Source organism: Bos indicus x Bos taurus, chromosome 23 (assembly GCF_003369695.1).
Source record: "Bos indicus x Bos taurus breed Angus x Brahman F1 hybrid chromosome 23, Bos_hybrid_MaternalHap_v2.0, whole genome shotgun sequence".
NCBI classification, from domain to species: domain Eukaryota; kingdom Metazoa; phylum Chordata; class Mammalia; order Artiodactyla; family Bovidae; genus Bos; species Bos indicus x Bos taurus.
The window spans coordinates 6,083,821-6,105,654 of record NC_040098.1 but is presented as its reverse complement, the minus strand read 5'-3'; the positions used below and the strand labels follow the sequence as shown (position 1 = coordinate 6,105,654).

The window sequence follows — 21,834 nt, the reverse complement described above, 5'->3', positions numbered from 1 at the left end:
ACAAATCCAAAAAATTTAGTCATTATTTGCCACTCTGACCAGGCACATGTGGGTGTGTTTCAGTGATTATGTGTGTTGGCTTTTGTGTTTGGAAGTCTGTGTGTGGAGGGACTCATGAGCTGATTTAATTGGGGTAATTTCATGTCAGTTTACAGAGACACACAGCTTCTCGTCTCCCTGAAGATTTCACTAAGAGAGACATCAGACCTGGTTGTACCTTCCATCTTCATTGGCTAAGGTTCTGATCAGATACTATGTGGAATAATCTGGCAGGTTAGGAGCTCTCTTAGGAGCTTTCAAAATTCAAAACTCCCTTCAGGGCAGAGACATGGAAGGAGGGAGGGGGTACCTAAAGATTAGCCGATTCCAATGGAGATAAAAGCTGGCTTGAGTTTCTCTACTAGCTTTACGTGCATGCAAAAGTTCCCAATAAAATCCAGCTGGTTTAAATTTTGTCTGCAGACCTGAAACCCAGCAAATTTGGCTTGGCTTCTTGTTTGGCAGAAAACGCTTCACACAGAAATACCGAAGTGTCTAAACCCTCCACAGCAAAAGAAGGAGAACAGCTGTCCCCTACCTTCACTTTTTCCCAGGTCTACCCTTAAAGGCTCAGGTGAGGTGAAGGGAGAGGGAAAAGTCTGCCACCGAGCAGGAAAGATTCTGTGAACCATCCAGGACTGCCTTCGTCCTTTGGGCTAAGCCAAAAAGAAAAGATTAAAGAGTTGCCATTGATGAGCGAGACAACTCAGGTTTTGGCATCACTAGAGAAGGAAGGAGTATTTAAGATCATGGAGGGAAATGAAACAACAAAATGAGACTGTTACAGTTTGAACAATCACAGGCTCCAGTGTGTGAAAGCACAGTGCTATCTTTTCCATTTCCCACACTTGTGCTTTCCTTGGCTCCATACAAGCCCCCTGTTGCCCGTAATTGGGGATGGAGTCAGTGCCAGAGCTACATAAAGCAAGCAGGCTTTCCTTTTTACTTTCTGCGCATCATCATTGTGTATGTGAGGTAATAAAAATCATTTATTATGAGCATGTGTATTTCTGGCTTAAAGAACCACGCATTCTTGTGACAACACTATAATAGCATCAGATATATTCCCATAAAACACCATATGTGGGCACTTAATGGTTCCTGGCCTGGCACCTACATGCTGGGATATCATCTTAAAGGAGGACTCCTACACACACACACACACACACACACACAGTCCGGTACTTACACAAATAAAATCCCTAACATGAGACAGGTGAGAAGGGAGTAGAGAGTAGAGATTTTAAAATCCATTGATAATGACAATTGTTCCTCTTCTGTTAGTGTCAGATTGTCTTAAGCCAGCTTCTAGAGTTCTTTTCAGCAAGAAAACCCTTCACAGCATTGCAAACATCAGTAAATATTCTTCCAGTCCCCAAGTTGCAAGAATGTCTTAGCATCACATTGGTATGTGGTGAGCTCTAAAAGCACCACTTAATTTTTATTCTTCTCATCCTTATTCTCTGGAAAGCACTTATTGGGATCTTGTGGTACAAATCACAATTAACAAATAGGTTTTCAAACTAGATAAAAGAATGTGGAATGGATGGAAGCTGCTTTGTCAGGCAATGTGAGTGTTTGGTGATGGTTTTAAAGCATGTGTCTGTGACTGTGAGTGTTCCTTCTGTCTTTTCTTTCTGCTGGCTTCTGGCGTAGGTTGGAACAGCTTCCTTTGGTTGCCACCGAGGCTGAACACTGGACTTTCCCAACTTGCAATATGCTTGGAGTCTGCCAGAACTCTGAGACTCACATTTTACACTTGTATTAGCACCTGGGTCAGTTGGTCAGACTGCAGGCATATGGTAGGGGCATTCAAAACAATTCAGATGCAGAAAGAAGATAGAGCCCACCAGTGTCTAATGGTACCTCTACTTCAGTTGGCCTTGGCCAGCAAGGAGATCCAACCAGTCCATCCTAAAGGAGATCAACACTGAATATTCACTGGAAGGAATGATGCTGAAGCTCCAATACTTTGGCCACCTCATGCAAAGAGCCAACTCATTGGAAAAGAACAAAATGCTGGGAAAGATTGAGGGCAGGAGGAGAAGGGGCTGACAGAGGATGAAATGGTTGAATGGCATCACTGACTCAATGGACATGAGTTTGAGAAAACTGCAGGAGATAGTGAAGGACAGGGAAGCCTGGTGTGCTACAATCCATGGGGTCACACAGAGTTGGACATGACTGAGCAACTGAGCAATGATTTCAGCTTGCAGTCAGGTAATCTGAAAGGAGGGAGGCCTTATCCATCAGACTGCAGAGCTCTCCACCAGGCTCTTCTGTCCATGGGATTCTCCAGGAATGCTGGAGGGGACTTCCATTTCCATCTCCAGGGGTTCCTCCCAACTCAGGGAATGAATCCAAATCTCCTGTTAGGTAGGTAGAATCTTTACCACTGAGCCACCAGGAAAACCCTCTCTTCAAAGGGCACCTTATCTCAGGGATATACGGCTGTGTGTCTGTACGTTCTGTGTGGGAAGACGCTAAGGGTGATGTTTTGAGTTTCTGAACAGCCATCATTTAGTATTTACGTCCCAAGCCTCTCACTCTTCCTAGTGTATCAGACAGCCTACAGTGTACAATGGTAGTTTGTTTAAAGTCCATATGGTAGTTATTACATCGAAAATGTACACTAAGCATATGTCTACAATCCTAATAGCTCTTTCCAACACTTCTACATGGCTGAGTTGACCCAGTTAATATTTCTCACAATTCTTTGGCCCTAACTCCCATTCCAACACCCCTCCTCTACAATGGAAATATTGTTGGTTTTAATTACTTTTGTTCTTTTAACACTGCTGGGTAGCTGAAAGGTAACTTCAACTACCTTTCACCTGTGTGGTGGCTAGTTCTCTTACTGATCCAAGAAATTTTCCTTCTATTGATAAAACCAGCTTTGCAGTTACTATCCCTAACCTGGTCATGCCCACCCACTACTGATTTTTTTCGAAGACTTTATCTGTCAACCATAACTCCCCAACCTCTTCCTCTTTTTTCCTCGCTAAGAACTCTTAAGGCACTAGCTTACCATAGTATGGTTACAATCTGATCTGTTTCTTCCATCTTCAAAACTGTGTATTTTGTCCTGTCTACCAATGATTCTCCATCCTGACTGTGCTCTGAAAATGTCTGGAGAGCTTTTGAAATGAAGAATGTCTAGTACTTTATCCCTTTTTCTCCCTTGACCTCTAAAACTCGTAGTGATAAGGCCAAGGACTCTAATTTTAAATGCTGTAGTTAATGCTGATATACAACCACAATCAAAACACACTTTTCAATGTGGTAAGAGGCTCCTATGTGGACCCTCTACACTATGCTTGTCTCATTTAATCCTCACAATAAGTCAGTAAACATTTTCAACAAATAGAATAGGAAACTGGGCACAGAAGCGTGTTTGTTAAGTACCCCTGGTCACATATTTAGCATATTTTATGTTTTTAAAATTTTATTTATGTGTTTTGGCCACCCTGGGTCTTTGATGCTGCATGAGGGCTCTCTCTGGTTGCTGCAAGCAAGGGCTGCCCTCTAGCTGTGGTGAGCGGGCTTCTCATCGCAGGGGCTCCTCCTGTTCTGGAGCTCAGGCGCTAGGCACACAGGCTTCAGTGGTTGTGGTGCCGGGGCTTAGTTGCCCCAAGGCATGTGGAATCTTTCCAGACCAGAGATCAGACCCATGTCCCCTGCATTAGCAGGCAAGTTCCTAACCGCTGGAACACCAAGGAAGTCCCTTAACATATTTTAGAGCAAGGATTTGAGTCTGTGGCTTTAAATAAGAGTTGACCTCTCTCCACAGTCTATACTGTTCCTCACACTACTTTATTGTCTATACGTTCTGGTGAAAGTGAAAGTGAAGCCGCTCAGTCATGTCCGACTCTTTGCGACCTCATAGACTGTAGCCTCCCAGGCTCCTCCATCCATGGGATTCTCTAGGCAAGAATACTGGAGTGGGGCGCCATTTCCTTCTCCAGGGGATCTTCCCAACCCAGGGATCGAACCCAGGTCTCCCACATTGAAGGCAGACGCTTTAACATCTGAGCCACCAGGGAAGCCTAGCCTCTCTTTATTTCCAATTCTCATTATGACTATATTGGTTTATTTAATGTAAAAAAAAAAAAAAACAGCTGGGAAATCTTGTAATGCAAGTCAAAGGAGATTAGGAATAAAAATAATGGGGCCCTATTTGATTGTGGTATAGTTTAATCCCTGTAGAGATAATGATGTTACATCTCATATTTATTTTTAAGAGTAAGGTGAACTTGACATTGGGCTTCCCTGGTAGCTCAGCAATAAATAATCCACCTGCAAAGCAGGAGGTCAACAGGAGACACAGGTTTGATCCCTGGGTCAGGAAGATCTCCTGAAGGAAGAAATGGCAACCCCCTCCAGTATCCTTCCCTGGAAATCCCATGGATGGAGGAGCCTCCAACATGACTGAGTGATTGAGCTCACACTCACGAACTTGACATTAGCACTGATGCATGAGAGAGAAGGAGAGACTGCATGACTATCCCATGGGCCAAAAGAGAAAAGCATTCTTATCCCTAAGATGAAGGCCATTCTTCAAAGGTCTCCCCACCTTTGTCCAAGTCAGGTCTCTGTCTTCGCTTTTCTCACCTTTCTTTAAACTTTTTTTCACTTTTTTATTCTCCCTCTACCTACCATTCAATTGAGAGACATAAGAGAGGAGAGAAGATAAAGAGGTAATATTATTAATAACCTACCTTTTGTTAACAATTTTCATTTGTGCTATATTATTACCCCCGAATGAGTCAGCTTTTGCAGGGGTAGGCAGTTAGGTACACTAACCAAAATTCAGTGACTTATAAACCCAAAGACTGATTTCTAGCTTCTGTCACGTGTAGGCAGCTCTGGACTGTTAGCTGAGGCTCTGCCCCCCATTTCTACACTTAGGCTAAAGGCATGGCCACTCTTTGGAACATGACATTCTCATGGCAGAGACAAAAACCAAGCAATGGACTCACTCAAGCCTCTGCTTGAATATAACATACACGTTGCCTCTGCTCATATATTTTACTAATTCAAGTCAAGGTCAAGCCCAATGGCAGTGGGCTAATAAACAGATTCTTCCCAAATAAAGTGGTCCTCTAAGTCACATGGCATGGGTGATGGGCATATAATCCTTTAGAGTGAAAGAGGAGTCAATCTTCCTGCAAAATAATAAATCTAAGGGGAGGGATAGGTTAGGAGTTTGGGATTAACAGATATACACTGCTGCTGCTGCTAAGTCGCTTCAGTCGTGTCCGACTCTGTGTGACCCCATAGACGGCAGCCCACCAGGCTCCCCCCTCCCTGGGATTCTCCAGGCAAGAACACTGGAGTGGGTTGCCATTTCCTTCTCCAGTACATGAAAGTGAAAAGTGAAAGTGAAGTCGCCCAGTTGTGTCCGACCCTCAGCGACCCATGGACTGCAACTTTCCAGGCTCCTCCATCCATGGGATTTTCCAGGCAAGAGTACTGGAGTGGGGTGCCATTGCCTTCTCCAAGATATACGCTACTGTATATAAAAAAATAAGAACCTACTGTATAGCATAAGGAGCTATATTCAATATTCAGTGATAAATCATAACAGAAAAGAATCTGAAAAAGCATATATATGCATATCTTAATCACTTGGCTGTACACCTGAAATTAACACACTTTGTGACTCAACTGTACTTCAATTTTAAAATCAAGTAAAATCATACAGTCTATCTCAAATCCCTTTCTACATGTGAGCAGCCTGCGGCTCAGAGATTAAGGTAACTTGTCCAAGGCTGTTGCAGCCAGTGGATGACTCAACTAAGACTGTGACGGAGTTCTGGTTCCAAAGCCAAGGTTCTTTACCCTGAGGTTGAAAAGTAGACAGGTAAGCATTACAGTTCTGCCCTCTACGACTCTTTTATCATTCACTTCAAATCTATTCTGGTACATTGCGTCCTCTCAAGAACCTAAAGGTCATTTTTTATTTAACTCGGTACTTTTCATATCAAGTAATACTCTAAATTAGATAATATTTTTAAATGGTGTAATTTATTGAGCACTTATTTTGTACCAAACACAGTTCTGAACTCTCGTTACATACTTTCAATTTTTAAATAAATTTTGTGGTTGGCATTATCCCATTTTCAAGAGAGGAGAGGAGCAGTAAGTTACCCAAAATGACACTGTCGGAGTGAGAAAGACTCCAGATCTGATTCTGATGCTTCTGCTACTCTGCCCTGCATGACTCTGATTTCCAACAGACATCACTTTGTGAAATATGCCCTTACACTGGGTCTCTTCTCTGCTCTAGCTTCTCCCACAGATTTTCAGTTTTCACCTTCTCAAGCCTAGACTGCTACTGTCCCTTCCTCCTTATATCTCTCTACCAAGGATAGACAAATTCTCAAACTCTGTCCTGATCATGTTATTTCTGTGGGCTTCCCATGGCCCTTGCTTTCATTGCTTCCACATCTAAAGGCCTTTATTCAATTTTCAAGGACACCCAGAATGTAAATTAGCCTTATTTCCCACCATTCATCAGAAGTGTCCCTTTCCCCCAGATGTCCCTTGTCAATTCCCACTGCACATGAATCACATTTTCACCTTATCCGAAATTACATCAAGAACAGGGTCATGTATAATCCTACAAATATACACCATGTTAAGTACCACGATCCTAGTCTTAGCGTAGGAAATAATTACTCAACTGGGAGATCATTCAGTTCATTTCAGTTCAGTCGCTCAGTCATGTCTGACTCTTTGCGACCCCATGAATCACAGCACGCCAGGCTTCCCTGTCCATCACCAACTCCCAGAGTTCACTCAAACTCATGTCCATCGAGTCGGTGATGCCATCCAGCCATCTCATCCTCTCTCATCCCTTTCTCCTCCTGCCCCCAATCCCTCCCAGCATCAGGGTCTTGTCAAATGAGTCAACTCTTCGCATGAGGTGGCCAAAGTATTGAAGCTTCAGCTTCAGCATCAGTCCTTCCAGTGAACACCCAGGACTGATCTCCTTTAGGATGGACTGGTTGGATCTCCTCGCAGTCCAAGGGACTCTCAAGAATCTTCTCCAACTTACTTGGGTCCAATATGCTGGTTCTATCCTATGGTCCTGTGGACATTTATAGGCGACTAGGTATAAATGACCATAAACTCCTAGTTCTGCTGGAATGGCTCTCTGAAGTAGGGAGCAGATTCTAAATTCTCCACATCCCACGTGGACAAATTTAGGAATTGAAGAATAGCAGATAAATTGACAGTAAACCTGGAATTAATGTTGCATCATGCCAACCACTCCAAGAGGCAATGAGAGTAGCATTTGGGCAGTCAGCCTTCTCCCAAACCACAGGCTGAAAATTTTGCTTGACTCCCCGGAGTAGAGAACAAGAGAAATTTTGGTGTCAGGTGCTTGGAAATACGTGCACTTAGTAAAGGATTATAAATTAGTACCTAAATTAGTACCTACGTTGATGGACACAGAACACTATCTGTATGGTGTTCTATGAACTTCTGTTGACTAAATACAAATAAGAATCCTTGATAAACATCTTATGCCCACACAAATACATAAATATTATGCCCACACAAATACATAAATACTTGTCTATAAATAATGTAGGTCTGTGCTTTACAAAAATTTTTAATGGATTCCCAGATATAACCTACAGAGAAAATAAATATTGGTAAAGTGGGCCCCACTGGTATAGCTAAAAACAAATTTTGAAAATATTTGCATAAAAAAGCCCATGATTTATTCTGTGTAATCTAGAAATTTCTGAAGTCATTTACTTATGGACTTTTTTATTTTCTAGCACATGAAAGTATTCTTCAGAGCTAGTGTTTCATGGTACAGCTTAGAAAACTTTGCCTCTCCTAACAAACTTTCACTTTACTGTGTCTACCTGGAGTCAGGTTTCTGAAATCGAAAATGATAAGATGTTCTACTTCAGTCAGTTGGCCCCAGGAGATCTTTCCATGGAAAGGAAGCAAGGGAGAAATGAAAGTAAGGGGAAAAAAGAGGAGAAAAGTAACCATCTCAGGACTTCCCTGGTTGGTCTAGTGGCTGCTGCTGCTGCTACTAAGTCGCTTCAGTCGTGTACGACTCTGTGCGACCCCATAGACGGCAGCCCACCAGGCTCCCCGGTCCCTGGGATTCTCCAGGCAAGAACACTGGAGTGGGTTGCCATTTCCTCCTCCAATGCATGAAAGTGAAAAGTGAAAGTGAAGTCGCTCAGTCGTGTCCGACTCTTAGTGACCCCATGGACTGCAGCCCACCAGGTCTAGTGGCTAAGACTCCTTATTTCCAATGCAGGGAGCCCAGATTCAATCCCTGATCAAGGAACTAGATCCCACATGCCGCATGCAACTAAGACCCAGCACAGCCAAATAAATAAATGAAAAAAGAAAAATAACTATCAAAGGAATCCCTTTTCTTATCCTTATTGCCCTTCCCTTCCCACGAGTGTACTTTGTTCTCATAGAAGTCCCCAAGAGCTCTCTTACTTTAATATTAGTTTTCACTATCAAAAAACCTCACAAACATAGATGTTGCTAGTCTCATTTTACAAATAGGAAAAGTGGAACTCAGATAAATTCTCAAAATTCTTGCTGTTAGTTATCTCCTTTACTAATGACCAAGATGTTTAATCTTTGCCCATCAGTGAAGAAACCAGACAAAATTAATCATCAAGTGAAATAGCTTCTTAATAGATTTTTGTTGGCCAAGTACCCATATGCATTGCAGTTGGGACAATGAATTTGCATTTTAAGAAGTGGTGACAATATGTGAAAATATGTGATTAATGTGAAGATCCTTGGCTAACGTCAGTTAAAGATGAGAAAGAACTAAATATAATATAATTTTATGGTGTGGTGGTTTGGTCACTAAGTCGTGTCCGACTCTTATGGCCCCTTGAACTGTAGTCCACCAGGGTCCTCTGTCCATGGGATTTCCAGGCAAGAAATCTGAAGTGGGTTGCCACTTCCTTCTCCAGGGGATCTTCCCAACCCAGGGATCGAATATCTGTCTCCTGTATTGCAGGCGGCCTCCTTTCCTTTTTCAGAGGCAGATTCTTTACCACTGAGCTACCATACCATGTATGTCATTAGGCAGTGACAGATGTGCTATTTTAGATGTGAAAGTTGCTAATATACACTTTCTGCCATTAGATAACTGCATGGACATGGCATTGTGACATTCATGTTATATTGTAAACTAGATGGATATGGTGTCTATTCTTAAGAAGGGTGCCGTCTAAGGAAAATTAACAGCATTTATCATACTTTGGTCGTCAACTTCTCCCTGAAGACTTACAAATGTATGTGCAGTGAAGAAATACTGCAATTAAACTTTTTTTTCCATTTTAAAACTCAATAACTTACAAAGCTTTCTGAATCATCTCATCATTCCAAATAACTGTGAAGACTCTCCAAAAATGTATCTCTATCCTTTATTTTATTTCCCTCCCTTTCCCTTGGTGTTTTCCATCAGCTCATGAAAACATTGTGTACCCCAGCCAGACAAACTCTTATACAGTTCCAAAAGGCTAGATACTAGTGAATCTGTTAATTCCAAATGTGGACATTAGAAAGCTATCTGGACAATTAATGGCATTATCACATATACTTTTTTTTTCAGTGAAAATTCATGAAGTTTTTTATTTTTATTTTTTTACTTTACAATATTGTATTGGTTTTGCCATACATCAACATGAATCTGGTATACATGTGTTACATATACTTTTTCATTAAAAAATTTTGTACATAAAATCCTCCATATATGAAAACATAAACTTATAAAATTGATAAGGTATAGTGTAAGTTATTTCTATTCTTAGCTTACATTTGTCTTATTACAAGATCTCCTAGTATTTATATAATTCAAGATAAAAGTTACTTGAAAACGTTCAACTTTGGAAACACATTTTATTCTATTAAACTCATGCCAGATATTGACAGATTTAAACCATGGGTTGCTTTATATTTTTTATCTGAGACTCAGTTGTATTGATGTAGATGTATGCTAAAGCAAGCAAAAAAATAGCCAAGTCTGATTTTAAATAGTTACACTGAGCTTTTGTGTATTATTCTTTGTATGCCCTTTGCCTAGTGAATATTCTGGAAAGTTTTACATATGGTCCTAACTCTACATCTGTAAAAACAGAAATATTCTATTGATATCAAAATCTAAGGCAACCACCTTGAAAATTATGGCATTCTTTTTTTTTTTTCCTATTTCTGTTAAATGTCAAAGTTAGAGTGGTGATTTATTTGATGACCTTGAAAATGATGAACATATCTCAAAGGTATGTGCAAGACACTGAAAAATCCTACAGCTACATATGAGACATTTTATTAGATTTTATGTCTTCTATTGTGAATTTTGGCAACAGAAATATATTTACATATACTTTTTTCCACTTTAAGACTCAAACTTACAGATATAACCATAGACATTTGTGATCACATATTACTAAATGTTTCTTACTGTATAGCACTATCAAATTCAACTGGTCTTTATTATTTTTCAAATCTATTTCCTTTTTTTTTTAATCTATTTTCTAATCCAGTTGGCCGCTACATTGGAAAAAGCTGAAAATGTTTTACATGTTTTTGTAGTCTCCATAGATTTTTAAAATATATAATTGATAAAAAAATTTTTGCCACAAATCACATTTTCACCATTCATCGACTCTGTGACCTTGGGCAAATATTCTGAGTCTGAGTTCCTTTAAGACAAGCTAATATTTCCTGTGTAGCTAGTCATTCTAAAATTTAAACAGTGTCTGTCAAAGTGCCTTGTAAAGTATTGATATTAAGCCGTATACATGGAAGTGAAGCATTTTGTATGTTGCCTTAGTATGTACGTGCACATTCTCTCCCATTCTATGTACAGATATATGAATATATATATATATGTAGATATATATTATATTATATTTGCCAGAAGCAGCAGCAGCAGCACCTGAGAAGTTTTAAGAGATTCAGAATCTCTGCATTATCCCAGATCTACTGAATCCAAACTGGCATTTTAAGATATACAGAGATTCATATTAATGTTTGAAAAGCATGACTATGTGGCCTGCTTACAGTGTGATTTCTCGCTCCCTCTTTTTCTCCCACAAACACAGATATGCACGCAGGAGTCAGAAACTAGGCAGCAATGCCAAGGAAGGAAAGTAGATTCCTCACCTTGAGTTGATAAAGGAGCAGTCTGAAAGCTACTTTCCATTCTAATTTGAACTGACCATCCATCGTATTTGGAAGAGTAGAAAGTATTAAATGGCTCATTCCTGAGATGGCGATGACAGTCAAGAATGAGGCAGAATGCATCACTGCAGAAATTTTGACTAAAATAGTCTAAGAAGTCCCACCAAATTTTGTAATTCTGGCCTACATGCAAATCTGTGTATTTACAGATACATTCATATATGCATGCCACTTCAGTTGTGTCTGATTCTTTGTGACCCTATGGACTGTAGCTCACCAGGCTCCTCTGTCTTGGATTCTCCAGGCAAGAGTACTGGAGAATGCCCTCCTCCGGGGGATCTTCCTGACCCAGGGCCTGAATCTGAACCTATGTCTCTTATGTCTCCTGCATTGGCAGGCAGGTTCTCTACTACTAGTGCCTCCTGGGAAGCCCCTACAGATAGATTCTGTTCCTATTTTCAATCTCTATCCTTAGAGTCATGTTGTATGAGCGCCATACTGCAGATGACAGACTTCTGTTTTAGTTTCAACTTTTAAAATCATAGCTTTCTAACACGATGTTGATCAAATCTAGTGTCAGTTATCAGAAATAGTATAATTGGCATTCCAAAAGCCATTTCTTGTGACTATTTCATTATTTGCAGAAACTAGTAAAGAAATGTGAATATTTGAGATATCTTAGTAATGCAGTTGAAACTCACCCTAATCACAGCAAATCCACTAGATGTGTGAACACTACTGTCATTCAATCATGGATAAAAGAGCAGTTACCAGGCTTGTCAATGTAGTCCTTGTCTCACACTGAACTTCTGGCTCATGACAAGGATCAAGGCAAATGCTCTTGAAGGTACGTGTGCTCAGTCACTCAGTTGTGTGCAACTCTTCGTGACCCCATGGACTGTAGCCTACCAGGCTCCTCTGTCCATGGAATTTTCCAGGCAAGAATACTGGAGTGGGTTGCCATTTCCTATTCCAGCTCTTAAAGATTTATTAATTCATTTATATGTGCCCTGGTTTTGACATACAGAAAGCTATACATGTTTAATACAAACAGTTTGATGAGTTTGAAGATATTGCAGATACTGTAAAACCATCACCATAATCTGTATCACAAGCATATCCATCACCTCTAAGGTGTCCTGCTGTTCTCCATTATTATTATTTGTTTGGCCCAAGCTGCATGGCATAAGGGGTCTTAGTTCCCCCATCAGGAACTGAACCTGTGCCCCCTGCATTGGAAGCATGGAGACTTCACCAGTGGATCATCAGGGAATTCCTTTTATTTTGTGTGATAATGTAAACAAGCAGGACCTTGTGGGCCTTTCCCGGGGCAGACCCCCTTCTTTAGCTCCTAACATCTGATGCATATTTTATGAGTTTTTCAGATGCTAAGAGTAAGAGAGAGTAAAGTCGCTTAGTCATGTCAGACTCTTTGCAACCCCATGGACTATAGCCTATCAGGCTCCTCAGTCCATGGGATTTTCCAAGCAAGAATACTGGAGTGGGTTGCCATTTCCTTCTCCAGATGCTAAAACCACCACCAAATGAAGGAAATTAACTACTTGATGACCATGAGCATGTAGTCTGGACCTTCTTGTGCCTAAGGATTGATGACATTAACTGCCCAGCTAGCTCAGTATCAACCAATCAGAGAACTATGCATAAGCTGATCGCATACCCTGTGACCCCTCCCTTCACCTGGCCTTTAAAAACACTTCCCTACAGGGATTGTGGGGTATTTTGAGCGTAAGCCACCTGTTCTCCTTTCTGGGCTCTGCAGCAAAACTTTCTGTGTTCCAAATTCTGATGTTTTGGTTTGTTTGCCATCACTGTGCATCAGGTTCACGAACTTTCCTTTGGCACCATTTTGAACATTAAACCTAAGATGTTGTTGTTGAGTCGCCCAGTTGTGTCGGACTGTTTGTGACCCCATGGACTGCAGTATGCCTGGCCTCCTTGTCCCTCACCATCTTCCGGAGTTTGTCCAAGTTCATGTCCATTCCATCAGAGGCCGTCCAGCCATCTCATCCTCTGATGCCCTCTTCTCCTTCTTTTCCCAGCCTCAGAGAGTTTTCCAGTGAGTTGGCTGTTCGCATCAGATGACCAAAATACTGGAGCTTCAGCATCAGTCCTTCCAGTGAATATTTAGGGTTTATCTCCTTTAAGATGGACTGGTTTGATCTCCCTGCAGTCCAAGGGACTTTCAGTTTTCTCCAGCACCACAGTTCAAAGGCATCAATTCTTTGGCTTTCTACCTTCTTTATGGTCTAGATCTCACAACCATACATGACCACTGGGAAGACCATAGTCTTGACAATGTGGACTTTTGTTGGCAGAGTAATGTCTCTGTTTTTCAACATGCTATCTAGGTTTGTCATTGCTTTCTTGCCAAGAAGCAATCGTCTTCTGATTTCATGGCTGCAGTTACTGTCTGCAGTGATTCTAAAGCTCAAGGAGAGGAAATCTGTCAGTACTTCCAACTTCTCCCTTCTATTTTCCATTCAGTATTGGGGCCAGATGCCATGATCTTGGTTTTTTATAAACCTAGTCTTAAGCTGGCTTTTTCACTCTCCTCCTTCACCCTCATCAAGAAGCTCATTAGTTCCTCTTCACTTTCTGCATTAAAGTGGTATCTATGGTTGCTGATGTTTCTCCAACCTATCTTGATTTCAGCTCGTAACTCATTCAGCCCAGCGTTTCTCATGATTTGCTCAGCTCAGTGTATTGGTTACACAAACAGGCTGACAGCAGACAGCCCTGTCGTACTTCTTTCTCAATCTTGAACCAATCAGTTGTTCCATACAGGCTTCTAACTGTTGCTTCTTGACCCACATCCAGGTTTCTCAGGAGATGGGTAAGATGGTCTGGTATTCCCATCTAAGAGCTTTCCACAATTTGTCATGATCTACACAGTCAAAGGCTTTAGCGTAGTCTTTGAAACAGATAGATGTTTAACTGAAATTCCCTTGCTTTCTCTATAATCCAGTGAATGTTGGCAATTTGATCTCTAATTTCTCTTTCTTTTCTAAACCAGCTTGGACATCTGCAAGTTCTTGGTTTGCATAATGCTGAAGCCTCAAATGCAAGATTTTAAGCATGACCTTACTAGCATGCGAGATGACTGCAATTGTCTGATGGTTAGCACATTCTTTGGTACTACCCTTCTTGGGAAATGGGATGAGGATTGACCTTTTCTGGTCCTGTGGCCACTGCTGGGTCTTCCAGATTTGCTGACATAATGAATGTACCTAGATGGCATCGTCCTTCAGGGATTTGAATAGTTCCACTGGACTTTCATCACATCCCCTAGCCTTATTAACAGCAGTGCTTCCTCAGGCCCATTTGACTTCACCCTCCAGAATGTCTGGCCCTGGATGACTAACCACTCCATCACAGTAATACAGTTCATTGAGATCTTTTTTATACAGTTCTTCCATGTATTCTTTCCATCTGTTCTTGATCTCTTCAGCGTCTACTAGGTCTCCACCATTTTTATCCTTTACTGTACACTTCTTTGGGCAGAATGCTCCCATGATGTTTCTAGTTTTCCTGAAGAGCTCTCTAGTCTTTCCCCTTTTATTGTTTTCTTCTATCATTAAGGACTGTTCATGGAAGAAGGCCTTCCTGTCTCTTCTAGTTATTTTTTGGAACTCTGGGTTTAATTGGATGTAACTTTCTCTCTCTCCCTTGCTTTTCACTTATCTTCCTTCTTCCGCTATTTGTAAAGCCGCCTCAGGTAACCACACTGTCTTTGCTTTCCTTTTTCTTTGGGATGGTTTTGTTCACCGCCTCCTGTACAGATCTCTGTCCATAGTTCTTCAAGCACACTGTTAACCAGATGTAGTCCCTTGAATCTATTCGTTGCCTCTACTGTGAATTCATACAGGATGCAAGTCTTACCTTGCTGGCCCATTGTATTTCCTGTTTTTCTTTAATTTAAGCCTGAATTTTGCCATGAGAAGCTGATGATCTGAGCCACTGTCACCTCTGGGTCTTGTTTTTGCTGACTGTACAGCTTCTCCATCTTTGCCTACAAAGAATGTGATCGATTTGATTTTGGTATTGACCATCTAGTGATGCCCGTGTATAAAGTCTCTTGTGTTGTTGCAAAAGGGTATTTTCTATGACTAGTGCATTATATTAGCAGATTTCAGCTAACTTTTGCCCTACTTCATTTTGTTCCCCAAGGCCAAACTTGTCTGTTGTTCCAGATATATCTTGACTTCCTACTTTTGCATTCCAATCCCCAATGATGAATAGGACATCTTTCTTTAGGTGTTATTCTAGGAGGTCTTCTAGGTCTTCATAGAACCGATCAACTTCAGTTTCTTTGGTGTCCACGGGAGGGGCATGACTTGGATTTCTGTGATGTTGAATGGCTTGCCTTGGAAACAAACCGAGATCATTCTCTCATTTTTGAGGTTGCACCCAAGTACTGTATTTAGGACTCTTGTTGATTATGGGAGCTACTCAGTTTATTCTGTGGGATTCTTGCCCACAGTAGAAGATATAATGGTCATCTGAATTAAATTCACCCATTCCTGTCCATCTTAGTTCACTGATTCCTAGGATGGCAATGTTTATTCTTACCATCTCCTATTTGACCACATCCAATTTTGCTTGATTCGTGGACCTAATATTTCAGGTTCCTATGTAATACTGTTCTTTGCAGCACTGGATTTTATTTTCCTCACCAGACACGTCCACAACTGAGTGTCATATTCACTTTGAGCCAGCCGCTTCATTCATTCTGGGACTATTGGTAATTCTGCTCCTCTCTTCCCCAGTAGCATGCTGGACACCTTCAGACCTGGGGGACTCATCTTTTGGCGTCATGTCTTTTTGGTCTTTTATACAGTTCATGAGGTTCTCATGGCAAGTATCCTGGGGTGATTTGTTCCCTCTTCCAGAGGATCACGTTTTGTCAGAACACTCTACTATGACCCATCAGTCTTGGGTGGCCCTGCACAGCTTGACTCATAGCTTCATTGAGTTTTGCAAGCCCTTTTGTGATCCAAGAAGGGGACTGATCCGCGACGGGTAACCTAGGATCTACTCTTTCTGGAAAAATGTAAGCATTGTTAACAATAGGCCCTATGGTATACAATAGATTCCTAGACTCATTCATTTTGCATAACTGAAATGTTATACCCATTGACTACATAACCCAAGTTTCTGTGTCACCCCAGCCCCTGGCAACTACCATGAGTTTAGCCACAGTAGGAGAAGATAAACCTAAGACATACTTTTCTTTGAAGTTTATGAATTAAATAAAATAATATGCCTTGTTGATTCCTGTTATAACTGCTTAAGGGAAGCATATTACTTAGTTGGTTTAGTTTCAAGGCATACATTTTAATAGCAATGGTATTATATCTATGGTAGGTGTTTAATCTTGATTTATCATATTAATAATGTATAGGCTTTTCAGATTTGTAACTGCTGATATATTTTCCATTCTCCCAGCAGCAATGCCCCTTCAATCCACTTTAGAAGGAGGATTTCATACACCGATGATTCAAAGAGTCCATGATGTATGGAATCTCAATTCTGATCATTGCTGCTGCTGCTGCTGCTCAGTTGCTTCAGTCGTGTCTGACTCTGTGCGACCCCATAGACAGCAGCCCACCAGGCTCCCCCATCCCTGGGATTCTCCAGGCAAGAACACTGGAGTGGGTTGCCATTTCCTTCTCCATTGCATGAAAGTGAAAAGTGAAAGTGAAGTCATTCAGTCGCGACCGACTTGTAGCGACTCCATGGAATGCAGCCTACCAGGCTCCTCCATCCATGGGATTTTCTAGGCAAGAGTACTGTGGCTTGCCATTGCCTTCTCCATCTGATCATTAAGTGAAGCAATTAAAAACTCATTTCTAATTTGGGATTTAATATACCTTCAGGTGAGACAGTATTGACCAAATTAGAAATAACACCAGGCCAAGGATACACAAGAGTATCCTTTAATTTTCCTTCTCAATAAGATGTTGTCATGGTATTGGTGCTGTTTATTTAAACTTAGAAAGAAGACAAAAGAATTTTAACTATGCCATGGGATTCATTAATAGGAATGAATCCAGAGTTTGGGGTTAACATGTATACACTACTATATATAAAAGAGATAACTAACAAGGACCTACTGTATAGCATAGGGAACTATATTCAATATCTTTTAATAACCTATAATGGAAAAGAGTCTAAAAATAATGTAGATAGTGCTAAGTCTCCTTTGTCCGTGGGATTCTCCAGGCAAGAGTACTGGAGTGGGTTGCCATTTCCTTCTCCAAAAAATAATGTATATATACATATATGTGTGTGTGTGTGTGTGTGTGTGTGTGTATATAATTTATTAACTTTTAATTAAGGATAAGCACAATACTGTTAGCTTCTGTCATACATCAACATGAAATATATAAATATACATATAAAACTGAATCATGTTGCTGTACACCTGAAACCACCACAACATTGTAAATCAACTGTACTTCTATTAAAGAAAGACAGATACATTAATATATTTTAAAAATTATTCTATGAAAATGTTCCTTCCATCAAATTTTTCTCCCAATCAGAGTCTTCTGGGTTATGCTTTAATTGAAGGTTGACAAATCTGTAGTTTGTACTCAAGTTAATTTGTCTCAAGAACTCTGACATTTATTTTTAAATCATGACTTTGTGTTTGATCCACCACATTTTTTACAATGCATTTACTACTTCATATAAATTATACAAAGTAGAGGTTTGGTCTGCATCAGCTCTCAGCCACTGCTATGTAAGATTTTTGGAAGAAAAAAAAAAGACAGAAATGATCCCATCTCTGTAGCTCATTTGGGGAGAATACTATTTAAATTTGTTCTTACTGTAAGGCTGAAATTAATCTTGATTTCCCGTCAAATGTACAGGGATTTTACAATATAGTTCATAATATAATATAATTCCTCTAGGGGAGGAGTTAAGATAAACAAGTCACAGACAATGTTTATCTATAAATATAGCAGATGGTGTGGGACTGAGGTCGGTTATTAACTCTGCCGACTTTAATTTCATGGTTATAAAACACAGTAAGCCTCACTGTTTATAAAAGGTGGGGGACAATCTCCAATGGGCTTCAGTAGCCAAGAAACCCTCTGTAACATTAATCTCTTCTAACTGATATTTGGAATTCTCCCAGGGTACAATATTTAAGATTGTGGAGTGACTGCTAGTCACATTAAAATTTTCACTGGGATCATTAGCTAGCATTTCTGTCATTGATCTATTATAACTTTGTTAATGAGTTCCATGTGAGTGAAATTTAGTGAATGAGACAATTCTTTCTAAGCCTTACTAGGTGAATGTTTAACAATTACCTTAGGCTGTTACATATCTAAAAGATAGCCTGATTAATCAAAATCCTACCTTTTTTCTACTATAAAGATGAATTGTAATACCTAACTAGGCAAAATGTACTGAGGGGTAGAATTTCATAAAGGAAAGCCATAGCATCATTGGAATAATCAGCCAATGCACATTACATACATTTACATTTAATGAATCACCTAAAATGTCACAAAACACCATAGAATTTAAAAGAGAAGCAAAATAATGTATGCTTAATATTCCAATTTACTTAAATATAAAATTTAATTGTGATCACTTAGTTCACTAAACATCTGTATGTTTAACTTGATTGAAATTAATTCTTCCCCCCAAAACACCACTGTTATTAAAAAAAATTTGAAATAGCTCAATTTTTCCGTTCTGAGTTTCTAGTGAATAACAGAATTATTTTATAACCACAAAAGTGAAAAAAAAAATCAAAAGCTATACTTCTATTGCTTTTACATTCAGAAGAGGTTGATTTTTCACTTCCTAAGAAGGTCAGACTTCCATAAATATGTGATAATCTGATAGGTGAGTTGGGGATTAAAACAATCTCGAGCTAAAAATGTCTTAACAGTTAATGTCTGAACTGTGTGCTCGTGTCTTAACTCCTTGAGAATTAGTGTTCAGTGACAAAATTCTCAGGTACGTTTATAGCTCTTATATTAGGCTGCTTCTCCTGCACCCACCCTGATCGTTTTATTACTGCTCTCAAACAGTCTGGTTCCTGTGATTTCTACCAAGTATTCAGGGTGGACCTCACGCCTTGGCTCCAAGGAGCTGGCTCCTGACAGCATCAGTTCTGGTCAGAGTGAAGACTAGATGGGACTGTTGGTTAACATGCCTTCTCTCCTCTCCCACTCAGAGCCTGTTGTCATTGGATACAATACCCTGTTTACTTGATATACTCACTTCTGCAAAAAAAATCTATCCACTCAGACTTCTAGGTTTCAAAATGTGTGAAACATCTGTAACAGAAGATAGCAAACTCTCTCTCAAATGGAGGCTCTACCTCCATTTCCGTTGTTTTTCTTTTCTTTCTTTCTTTCTTTTTAAGCCTTAAAATCCACCTGAACCATTATCATTAAAGAAATTAATTATTGGTATGTTTGACATATATGTTTGTGTCAACTTGAATCAAAACTAGGGGTGATTTCACTTCAAAGTTATCAACAAAATCCCCTAAACCAGAGCTCAGTTAAGTCCAAATGTCCAAAGCTTGCACCTTCTTGTCTTATGAGTTGTGAAGTGAGGGTGGAATACATTTAGGACAAAATGGACAAGAAGAAGAGGGCTACGGACGGGTCAAGAGGATCCCTGACTCTTTGTGACCCCATGGACTGTAGTCTGCCAGGTTCCTCTGCATGGGATTCTCCAGGCAAGAACACTGGAGTGGGTTGCTATGCCCTTCTCCAAAGGATCTTCCCAACCCAGGGATCGAACCCAAGTCTCCCACATTGCAGGCAGATTCTTTACCATCTGAGCCACCAGGAAAGCCTTTAAGTAAGGCAAACATATGTAAAGCCAATATAAAATGAAGTCGTTCAAAAAGGGAGACAGAATAGGGGAATGAGCAAAACCAGATATTGAAGTGTCTAGGTAGAGAGTTGAGCAGAGTGACTGGTTCAGGGACTCCCCTGAGGGTACTCTAAAAATTCATAAATACAGTGGGTCTTGGGGAAATGTGCACTCGAACAATCACTCTTGTAATGAAGGAATGTTTTTCAGTATCCCAATGTTCAGCCTTAAATTATTGTATTTTTTTCCCTAGTCTATGTATAAGGTAAAATGAATTGTATTATAAAATGTAACCATTATTCTAGTAATATTTTTAAAGCAACTTCAATTATGCAGTTATTTGATTAAAGGTGAAAAAGGCTGTTAAAATTGAATAAAAGTGTTCTCCCTTTTACCCAAATCTATCATACCAATATTATATTAAAATAATGTTATTGAAATAAATTGTTGTCTTATAAAGCAAATTACAACCCACGGGATAAAAATAATGCATGACTTTGATATACTTTCACCTCATTTTCATTGTTTTCTTTCAGATTATCCGACCCTGTCTAAGGTGAAAGGCATTGCATTGCAAAAAGGAAAACATGCAAAGGAGATAACTCTCAGTGGATTTCATCCCTCCTTCAATGGTCAGTTAAAAATCCATCCTCTGGTGCTTGCTTCAGCAGCACATATAATAAAAATCCACCCTCTAAAATATCTTTAGTGTTCGTTCTCTCTAAAAATCCAGTACTTTAAAAACATCTTTTACTTCTAGGCGAAGTCATCTATGGTGTCGTGTGCGTGACGGCCACCTGCGGGATCCTTCTCCTGCTGATGGTCAAACTGAGGTAAGTGGATGCAGCTCAGAGAGGGAGGCTGTAAGGGCACCAGCCCCGTGGGACCACACATCGGAATGGCAGAGCTCAGCAGGGCCGGGGAGCAGCGCTTCTCCCTTAAGACACGGGAATCCTGGGAGGGGTCAATGAGAACGTTACCCTGTCTGCATATGTAAGGGAAGTGTAATCACACTGACGATTCACGCTGCATTTTATAAACACATATGCATCGTTCTTCCAGTGAAATGGCTCTCAATCTTTTCCCCTGTTTTCCTACAAAATCCAAATTGAACTTTGCTGCATTCCTTACTCAGATCCCTTGCAGGATTAATCTGCTCACATAATGGACCTGTTGCCTATTTCACACACTTTATATTTACCTGAAGATATAGTCTTTAATTTCTTATAAGCTGAGTTTTATTCTTATTTTTGTACACAGTTATTAAGTGAGGTATGAAATGAGGCTTCATCAGGCATCTTTTTAAAAGAACTTATTCCTGTCGCCTGAGTTAATTTACTTTTTCCAAATCTTCTCTTTCTTGGCTGCCTTCACTGTGAATGTGAGACCTTAGGTTAAAGATATATCAATTGTAATGTCTAAATGTCTAGGGTTTAAACATTTTCCACTTATTTAACACTTACAAAGAGATATAAAGTAGTATTCAGTTGCTTATTTTTAATTAAAATAATAGTAAAATAATTAATAAGCCATAATAAGTATTTTATATTTAAATATCAATGATGTTCACTTGCTTATTAATGATACCAATGTGTATGAAGTGAAAGTGAAAGTCACTCAGTCGTGTCCAACTCTTTGTGACCCCATGGACTATGCAGTCCATGGAATTCTTCATATATAAAAATATGTATATTTTTGTATAATTTGACTATCATAAATTTTAATGAAAAA

At 39.9% G+C, this 21,834-nt stretch overlaps 1 protein-coding gene across 1 annotated transcript in view; it reads left to right on the top strand.

Annotated features, from left to right (window-relative positions):
* The window catches only part of GFRAL (GDNF family receptor alpha like), a 66,956-nt gene extending 45,431 nt beyond the window's left edge, over positions 1-21,525 (top strand). The window contains exons 6-7 of the mRNA XM_027524968.1: positions 20,640-20,735; positions 20,864-21,525. Of these exons, the coding sequence (XP_027380769.1) occupies positions 20,640-20,735; positions 20,864-20,940 (173 nt within the window). The 3' untranslated portion in view covers positions 20,941-21,525. The remainder of the gene's footprint in view (positions 1-20,639; positions 20,736-20,863) is intronic.
* The last annotated feature ends 309 nt before the right edge of the window (positions 21,526-21,834 follow it).